The sequence below is a fragment of the Juglans microcarpa x Juglans regia genome, chromosome 8S, assembly GCF_004785595.1.
Source record: "Juglans microcarpa x Juglans regia isolate MS1-56 chromosome 8S, Jm3101_v1.0, whole genome shotgun sequence".
NCBI classification, from domain to species: domain Eukaryota; kingdom Viridiplantae; phylum Streptophyta; class Magnoliopsida; order Fagales; family Juglandaceae; genus Juglans; species Juglans microcarpa x Juglans regia.
In genome coordinates this window covers 1,216,082-1,226,133 of record NC_054609.1, presented here as the reverse complement: position 1 = coordinate 1,226,133, position 10,052 = coordinate 1,216,082, and the positions used below count along the sequence as shown (strand labels likewise).

Sequence of the window (10,052 nt, the reverse complement as noted above, 5' to 3'; positions counted from 1 at the left end):
GCATGGCACTGGTTCTTTTAGTTCCATTCTTGTAAGAATGAGCTTTGTTGTAACATGATGAAGTTGGTGAATTCAAAGTCATCTAATCTATATGTTTTCTGCAAATTTATATGGTTCTATGATCACCTACTTCTTTTATGTTTCTTTACCGGTTCCTGTCTTTTAACTTGGAATGTAAATTAAGAATTTCATTCATTCATATAAATATATATATGCAAATTATATGTAAGAAGCAAGAAAGACTGAAACCTCTACATGAGTACGGTGTCCAGCCAATTATATGTGTGTGTCTGTGACTCTGTCCCGTACATAGCAATTAGCTAAATAGCTTCAAGAATTAAAATCTCTAGCTTTCACAAAACTACACATTGAATGTCACCCCTTCAAAAAGAGAAAGAAGGTATGGAAGTTGGAACTTCTTAGATTAACATGGGATGGATGAGTTAGCATCGTTTGTTTTTACAGATGAGATGAGTTGAGATTAAAGTTAAAAATTGAATAAAATATTATTAAAATATATTTTTTTAATATTATTTTTATTTTGAGATTTGAAAAAGTTTAATTGTTTATTTTATTTTGTATAAAAATTTGAAAAAATTATAATAATTAGATGAGATGAAATGAGTTAAATGAATTGAAAAGTTTCTTAAAAACAAACGAGGCAGACTGTTCAAGATTTCTAAGACTGAGAAACAATCGACCAGAGACTTAACCTGGCGTAGTACTACCTGGGCCCAGAGAAATGGTGAGCTTTTTGCATAGTGTGATATAGCTTCAGCCTCAAGGAAATTTATATTCATCAACAAAATCAGTTCATAATCTGTGATTAGGAAAAGGCTGTGTTATGTGAACACACCGATCTACCTGTATTATTTTCTTACGGCAAGTTGGCATGACCTGCCGATCTCATATGCTTTAAAACAACTAAAAAGAAACTAGCATCATTTATTTATTTCAAAATGAGCGGAGTTTAACGTTCACTGAAAGATAGAAACTTCAAGATTACTGTAAAACAGACAAGATCCTCAAATTTTTATTGTACCTCGAACTTCTTTTATTTCTTGTTTGTTTTCAGTTTAGCACTATCCTTGATTCCTTACTCCCAGTGTACTGGACTGTTTAGCAAACTTGCATCACTTTCTTGGTTGGATTTAACATCGCATTCATCACACCACTAAAAGGAAAAGAAAAGAAAAAGAATTGTCTGGGAGGATGGTCATGAAAACTCAAACCGTCAAGAGGTGTAGAGAATCACGAACGCAAGCATACAAAAGGACATGGGTTGGACTTTTTCTGTAATATTGGGGCCGGCAACATTGTCGACTCCGATCGGCACTAACCTCAACAAACAAAACAATAAAATGGCTTGGAATTTCATGAGGCACACAACTGTTCCGCTGAATTCATTTATTTTCTTTGGTATAATTCATGGAATTAATTACCGAATACAGATAAAGAAGAATGTAGTTTCGTTAACCCAAGATAACTGTATGTTAAAACTCAGTTTTAACGACCAAAGATAGACAAAGGAAGCATACAGAGCAAGCTAACAAGGATAAACAAAAGGAAAAGGTCCTCATGTGTTAACCAATATCGTTCGATCTGCACTTTTTTTTTATAGGGCATTGAATTTTACATACAAACAGCCCATCCTATAAAAAAAACTCTATAAGAGAAGAGATTACCATCTAGATTTTCTATTCCTCACCATTGTTATTTGTTTTCTATTCACATGCCAACTTAGTATCAAAGCTGCTCAAGCAAATGGCAAAAGCCTGAAAAGCAGACAGAGGATACCGATAATCCATGGTAAACATATCCTTGCCGACTTTACCAAACTGCAGAATTACCTTGTCATGATCAGGTTGGGTTGGCTGCCTTGGTATTGGTGCACCAGCAGCTGGCTGTGATGGTGTTGGTGCACCAGCAGCTGGCTGTGTTGCAGCAATTAGCTGAAAGTTCTTGACAGAGGCAACAGTCACCCTTCCACGGAAGTTGAGGCACCAACACTGCAACTGTTCATGCCATCTTGGAGCCTTGTTTCGGAGAACCAAAGGCCTCACTTTTCCGTCATCTTCTTCATTGTGGGATCCAATAATATCTGAGAACCTGGAGCTGCCAAACTCAGTTGAGGTATCGATTGATTTTGCAAATGACAAGCTACGAAATGAGTCTTCAAGGGAGCGAGGGAGGAGCTCAGGTTGACCAGGAACAGTACCACCTGGTTCAAGAGCTGAGGCAGGGATTGAGTGCATTGTGCAGTGCATCTTGCGTGGACCCCGAGTGCCTAGCACATTGAGCTCATATGTGACTTGAGCAATGTTATAGGTTCCAGTGGGGACCTTTGGAGAAACCTTTTTCGAGTAAAACCGACGGCTTCGGCTGGGTGGTGAAAACTGCCCATTGTTATAGGGAGGCTGTGTATCATAAATTATGAATTTGGTGCCCAGGAAATTTGACCTGAAACAAAGACCTTATGCGTTTGAACAGAAGAGATTGATGCAAAGCAATCCATGGAATGTACTTGATCATAGGCTTGAAGTTACAAAATGAAGACTACTTGCACAAAGTACATAGTGGGCTCTGGTGATTAAGAACAAATAATAAATATACAGCTTCCTGTAATATCATTATTTTGTCTTTTGGGGTGAAATGCTAAAATTCAAGAAACATGACCAACAAAGCAGCACAATCCAAACGTAGGTTCCAATATAAATATAACAGGCAAGAAACAAGTTATAAATTAATAAAGAAAAATTATATTTGCAAGCCAGTGTTGAGGACAAACCTTCCACACTGGCGACATGACATTGTTTGATTTGCAATAGTAATTTAAAATTTTGAATCTTACAAATAAAATCTTGCCAAGTTAGTGGTGTGGATGGTGCGTTCTTCACACCAACTTGCAAAGTAGAAGAACTCATTAATAAATGATTAAACAAAAATATGAGGTGGTGCCAATTATGGACAAACTCAGAGAAGTTTATCTAGTATGGTTTAGGCATGATGTGAAACAAATAATACTTAGCTGTGAAACAAATAATGCTTAGCTGTGAAACAAATAATACTTAGCTGCAGCTCCAAAGGTTAAATCACCTCAAGAATGGGGCAATAGGATTACAATGACTATAGGATATGAGAATTAGACATGTTTGAACATTATTTAACAGAAGATAAGCCAGATAGATACTGCGAAAAGGACATGTCTAGATTACCACAAGTAGAAGAGATCAAGGCACAGACTGAATGGTCCTTATCTGCATTTTTGAATTTCTCATGCTGATATACTTGCAATCAAAATCTCAAAAGGTACATAAGCTATTCAATATATCCATATCATGGCTTATGAAAGACCCCAACAAATAACAATTCAGCTCTCTCTGGGATTATAATATAGAAGTCACAGTCTATTGATTTTCTTCTTTAGAATCTGTACAGAAGGCACAAATTGTGATTAACGGTGAAAGAATTTCACATTGATCTATTCATGCTGAGAACCTCATTCAAACATAAATTTAAGGTTAGCTTTTACGTACCAAAAAGAACACAAAATAAATAATACTTTTTAATAATCGGATAAATCTATTCATTTGAACAAGACATAAATAATACCTATTACTGAAATATAAACAAACATCTAATTATAATCTGAATTACAAAAAAATTAAAAAATAAGTTATAAACCATTGAATGAAGTTGTAACAATTTGTTTGACCACAGATTCACACACATTGCACCATTGCATACTTTCTTTGTTCTTTACTTGAATATCTTTCTCCTTTCTGTTAATTTATTTTTTATCTTTTAGGGGGCAGTGGAGGGAGGAAACCATTAATACAAGGACTTTGCCCCACATTAAAACATTACAGTGAATTGAATCACGTATAAAAGAATTAAGAAGTTTAGCAAGACCTACCTCAGTTTTCCAATGTAAGTGCTGCTTGATCTTGAAATGCTATCTGCATCCATGGAAATCACATATTCTGTGCAAGTTGTTCGCCGGGTCCGTTTTGCAGAGAGAAGAAATTTCCCATTTTCGACAAGCAGAGCTGCAGGACCATAGATGGGTTGGGAGTTAGGAGTTCATCCCCAAATAGAATGATAATGAACAAACACAAAAGAGAAGATGCACAAATACATTTAAGGGAAAGAAATTGTGCTTAAGATGGAAAAAGGCCGCCAACATACAGATGCAATCACACGGCATAGATAATTGATGCAAGCACTAACCTAAATCAATCACAAATGAAGAAGACATTCAATTTAACACAGCACACAGCCCAAAGAAGATACAGCTGATACAAATGCCCAGCTAAAACTTTGCAACTGGAACAAAATTTCAAGTCCATGGAGCATGAGAAATGAAATTTTCATAAACCTAACGTAGTTCGTCCTCTGACCGTTCAGGAACCCATACAGAGTGGGCCTGCAGGTACATACCCAATGAGTTCTTAACTCACGACCCAAAATTTGTCATTCATTATAAGTTAAACATCAGGCAAATTGACCTCAGGAGAAGGGAATCACCACATGTTTTCTAAACAGACTTAATAGGAATTGGATCAAATTCATAAACATTGAGCCAAAATTTGCCACTAACCAAAAGAGCCTGAAAAATTTACATCAGTGACACTGAAGCAAAGTGAAATTTCAGTAAAGTTATAAGCCACGCAATGGAATCACATCTCATGTGACCATGAACATTGGAAATGGCCATTAGATGTCTAAGGCATTGCTTTTGTGATAAAGGCTATAACTTGGAACGAGTCAAAGAAGATGGCCAAGCTAGATGTCACATATATGATTTAGGTCACAAAAAAAGCTTATAAATTGCCTGGGGCTTAGGCCACCATTGCCACAAGGAGACTCAATTAAAGAAGTTTTAGGTGGATACTGAAGCATCACATTCATTTTAGAGGATGGTACACCCATAGAGAGAGAGAGAGAGAGAGAAAGAGAGAGAGAGAGAGAGACATGTAGTAGATGCCAAATGCATATTAATCTAGCATTTCAGATACTTAGGACTAACATTTTGGTACCTTCATTGCATAGAAGATTTCATTAGAATTATTCACCTAGAATCATGTCCCATATATGCCACATTAAATTATATGAACCTCTTGGTTATGGCGAAGGGCAATTCTCATGTTACATAAATAAATTCTTGGTGACAATAAAAGTGTTTTGAGCAATAAAATCTGACATTGCCAATGCATGCAGTGAAAACAAAAAAAAAAACCCAAGAAGTTAACTGCAATCCAGGATAATTTTGAGCTGCAAAAACCATCAATTTCATTGAAAACAAAATTGCTGAATATGTTGAGAAAATATTAAGAGGCATTAAGTTAACCACCGGCATCACTTTAGGACCCCAATCAATCACAAAGCAAAACAGTTCATACTAAACTCAACAAGATATTAGCAGCAATCAAAGTGTTACAATATGAGCATACCAGGGCTAAGACAGAGGAAAAGGTGGTAAGTTAAATTTGATGTGTCCCTCTTAATGAAGCATTGCATGTTTCCATCTTGAGGCCCCGGCTGTAAACAAAAATAATGGTTAAAATGATGTAAAAAATGCAGCAATTAATTTTCATTCAGCTAAACTTCCAGATACAAAAACAAAGTCATGACCTTAATAAAGACATATTTAAGCAAGTATATCATGTATTTATTATACAGACAAGATAGAAGATCATAAAGATCTCACCTGCTTCAGGGAAATAGGAAAGGTAATTTTCCCAGATAATTCAGGACCTCTGACAATTTCTTTGCACATTTCCCTCCAGGCTCTGCAGACAGCAGCACATGCAACAACATGCCTCCGGGCAGGCCAAGTACTCTCACTTGCCTCCAATCTTTTGATCACATCAAATAAAAGCTCAGGTGGGAGGCTAGCCCAACAGCTGTTCTGGACTACCAGGGGCTGGTCATGCAACTCATGGACTGAGCCATGTGATTTCCCCCTGGGATGACGGGGCAGCCTCACCTCAATACTTCTCCTTGATAAGCTTCCTAGTCCATCCCTTACATCACGAAGTATACTTCGGAACGACATCTTCTCCATTATGCCAATAACCACAGATGTAATATATCTTCAATATCGTCACATATATTTTATTCCACTTGCATAAAAGTATGACTAGTCACCACAAACCCATAAGTTCAAGTACAGCTGGAAATCAAATTCATTTATTCAAATTCCAATCACCATGCTTGATAACAAAGAAAAGATAAAAAGAAGACACATAGGGAAAAGCACAAAGCAAGAAAAGGAGATTCTCAGACAAGAAGGAAAGCTCACATGGACCTAAAGCAGCATAAAATACCAGGCTTTTATCAGAGACATCTTTTGGCAAATTTTAAACCGATCCACGAATTCTAAAAAACCATTAATTCAAAAAAACTTCTTATTGGTACAACGTAATTTAAATGAAGAATCCAGCCAAAAGAATTATGCTCACATGGTAAAGCCAGATGCAAATCTCCCCCAATTACCAGAAAGCACGCACCAAAAATATTAAAGCATTTTCTAAACCGCATCCCTAATTATTAAATGCAAAACCTTCACGGCAGCATAGAGATAGACGGAAAAAATTAATGTTAAAAAAAAAAAACATTGCAGGCCCAATATCTAGAAGCCAATAACGTGCGAGACACATACAGTTCTGTACAGCCATACTAAATTAAATTGCTTGAAGTCCTGACATCGTGTTTTAGAAGCAAATGACAGGGTCAAAAAAGGAACCTTCTGGGAAAAAAAACCTTAAAACTTAAGAATCACCAAAAGAGGAAACTGATCGAAGATCCATTCCTCCACTCCTAGGGCTCTCGGAAATCGGTGAAAGCATGCAAAGATCAAGTCTTCCAGGTAGAATTCTGCAAAGGAAAAAACGCAAAATTAGAAATGTGACGTAAAAATGATTCATTTTCTTCCTAATTAAGCATCAAACCATAGAATTCAAAAACAAGAAAAAGGTACGAGCAAATAAATTTCAATTAGAAAATAAAAAACCAACCACACAACAACAACAACAATGTTATACACCCAAAGTCACAGAACACAAATTGAAATGTGATGCTACAAACACCTCGAAGAAAAAATTCAAAAAAGCGAAACAAATGTTTTCCGAATTACAGCATCACTGAGAAGATTTACAAAATTACACTTCTCGTCAGCTGAACAAAGACTATCAGAATCTTTCAAATACCGAGACTTTTTAACACCCTTTTGCCCCTTCTATGCAAACCTACCCACCACTCAGAGAAACAGTGGAATTTAGCCGAACACCCAGCGAAAACACAAAGAACCCAGAGATAGACTTGCCCAGAACCGAAGATTATACATGGCTGACCATCTTTCTTCTCTTGTCCTCAGACTCAAATTCTCCGGATGGTTCGTTTCTTACTACACAGTCTCTCTCCGTCTCCCACAGAGACCCGGACTTAAGGACTTTATAAAATCCAACCACGAACGTAAAAGATCAGCTGATCAAAATTACCGATCCACGGCTATAATAAATAGAGAAAGTGTTCAAACATTATTAGTACTAATTAATTACTTCATCGTTATCTTAATGTTGTTTGTTTATGTCCACTTGAGCCAGAGACTTTTCTTTGTTTTCAATATTACCGTTTTGCCCTTAACAGTTGACCTTTAAGTTAGCCTGGTCTTCGTTTACCTTAACTTCCGTTCCGGTACCTTCGACGGCCCGTGCATTCTACGGTTCTACCTGTCTGAGCTAAGTCTTCAGCATTCGCTTTCCCCATGATTCATGTTATTTTTTTCTATAAAAAGGAAAATATTTTTTAATTTGTTTATTTTCTGATATAATGTCAAGTAATTAATAAATAAGTTAAAAAAAAATACAGTGTTTTTCATACTTATATATATATATATATTATATATATATATATATATATGGGTGATGATCATTGTCAAGGGAGCTTTTGGGGATGTGGAGGAGGTGTGAAAGGCCATGCATGATTCATAATTGCTTCTTTAATTGGGGACGACATGCAGTAGGTTCATGTGAGAAGAATTATGACATGGATCAGCACGCGGCTGTAATGATGGAAGCAGAAGACATGCATACAGAACTGATCTGTAACATGAAGAACGTGTCCACTTTGAGGACTGCATGCATGTCTTTGAATATACATATTGCAAACCCCAGCTGAATAATTTGCAAATGAAAGCTTAATTAGCAGAGAGTAACGAAGATATTTAGGAACTGTTTAGAGCACTTTTTGATCTGATGAAGTTATCAAAATAGTGCTTAAAAGATCTTTCTGGCGGCAGAGAGATCACCAGCAAAGATTATGCAGAAAATAACAAAAATGGAAGTTCTTGAAAAAGATACAAGGATGATGTACAGTTACCGTTAGTGTTTGTCTAAGGGCGAGATTCAGAAATCTTTTTACTTTATTTTAACATTATAATTTTTTAAATTTTTACATAAAATATAATAAACAATTCAACTTTTTCAAATTCTAAACTAATAATAATATTATAATAATATTTTATTCAACTCATTCAAAATCATTTCATTTCATCTTATTTTATCTTATTATTCAAATGACAGGTACTCAAAATTTTTATTTCTTCATTAATTTAGTATTGCAATTGATTGATGTTTGTTGATAAACAAGATATACTCAGACAATTTTATCTGAATTGACCTGACATGCATGCACTGACATGCATATTCTTGTTGGTTACCTACATGCAGCAACAACGCATGCATTGTATGAGGTAGGCGAGTTTCTGCGTGTCGGGATGGAACTTAAAAAATGGGGAGGGGAACTCATTTTTACGAGCGTTCGGAAAATCGATCTGAGATAAATTGGCGTCATGATCAATGGCGTGAACATGCATGGTTTATTCGACTGCAGGCATTCACGTGAACTTTGATGATGTTGACCTTTATTTTATTTTTAAAGCAATTAGTGATGATATCTTAATCGCACTAAAAACTTATAATAAAAAGTACGTGGGTCAGGCAATTCCAGTTTTAGGTATGAACATAGTTGGAGTATGAGGCTTTTGGCAAAAGAAGACCACTTAGAAATAATGAATCAACCGATACAATATTAGATAATGTTAAATATAATTTTAGGATGTAATACATTAATTCTTTTTAAAAAAGGGACGTGAGGGAGGGGCCCATCCCTAAAGGGCCCAGACCCAAAGAGGCTAAGCCGATGAACTCCAAGCTTAAAGATAAAACCTTTTTGTAAGCTAAGAGTCTGGGCCAGAAAATCACGTGCTGAGCCTGTGACTGCAAATCTATTCGGGAAGGCTTTTTAGCGTCGAGCTAGGATATGCCAATGAGATCGTCTCGGGGCTCAACAGCTTACTGAAACCTACTGTAGGATGCCAGGCAAGATGCCCAGCTACACGCGGACGGTTGAACGTGCCCTGTCACAGACTCATCAGACTCAAGGCACGCCATACTCAAGTGTATGTGTCAGGAAACCCGGCACACAACAGTGCACGCCACGTACGAAGGACAGCTCGCACACAACCTAACATCCAACCCTGGTAGAAAGCAACAGGATAGGCCTAGCACGGCTGACATACCACGATCTCCTTCAGCCGCAAGAGCCGCAGGCTGACACATTGTGGTAGCAGGTCTGACACTTGACATGCCAGGACCTCCCTTAGCAGAAGGACCAGAATCAGGTATAAATAATGGGCATCCCTTCTACGGGAGCTCTCTCTCAACTTTTGATTGTTCTTACTATTCTTCAAAGTTGTTCTTATCACTAGAGAATCTTTCACTGACTTTGGCATCGGAGTGACCTCAGACGTCATCGGAGTCCTTTCTTCTTGGTTGTAGGTGGCGCGAGCTTGGCTATCTCAGAAGTGCTTATGTTGCGAAACACAACATTAACACATGGCTGGCTCAATGGTAAGGCCTTTTAGACTATTGCCTAAACCTACTACCCTATGTAAGGCCCCCAAAAATAAAAATGAGGTGTTTAAAATTTTAAATAATTTTTTATAGTTTTCAATGTGGGCAAGGCCCCATAATACTAAATTTAATATT

General features: G+C 36.8%; 1 protein-coding gene across 10 annotated transcripts; it reads right to left on the bottom strand.

Annotated features, from left to right (window-relative positions):
- Positions 1-1,452: 1,452 nt before the first annotated feature.
- On the bottom strand, positions 1,453-7,581 carry LOC121244500 (tubby-like F-box protein 8). Of its 10 annotated transcripts, none has more exons than XM_041142590.1 (6): positions 7,328-7,581; positions 6,766-6,879; positions 5,711-6,175; positions 5,454-5,541; positions 3,917-4,049; positions 1,453-2,460 (listed from the first exon to the last, which is right to left on the bottom strand). In XM_041142590.1, the coding sequence occupies exons 3-6, from the start codon at positions 6,065-6,067 to the stop codon at positions 1,725-1,727; spliced, it is 1,314 nt and encodes a 437-aa protein (XP_040998524.1). In that variant the 5' UTR covers positions 6,068-6,175; positions 6,766-6,879; positions 7,328-7,581; the 3' UTR covers positions 1,453-1,724. The 10 variants fall into 10 exon arrangements, with proteins under 10 accessions (XP_040998524.1, XP_040998523.1, XP_040998525.1 ...); XM_041142589.1 differs by having other exon boundaries at positions 6,749-6,879; positions 7,160-7,518; XM_041142591.1 differs by having other exon boundaries at positions 6,749-6,879; positions 7,255-7,518.
- Positions 7,582-10,052: the final 2,471 nt, after the last annotated feature.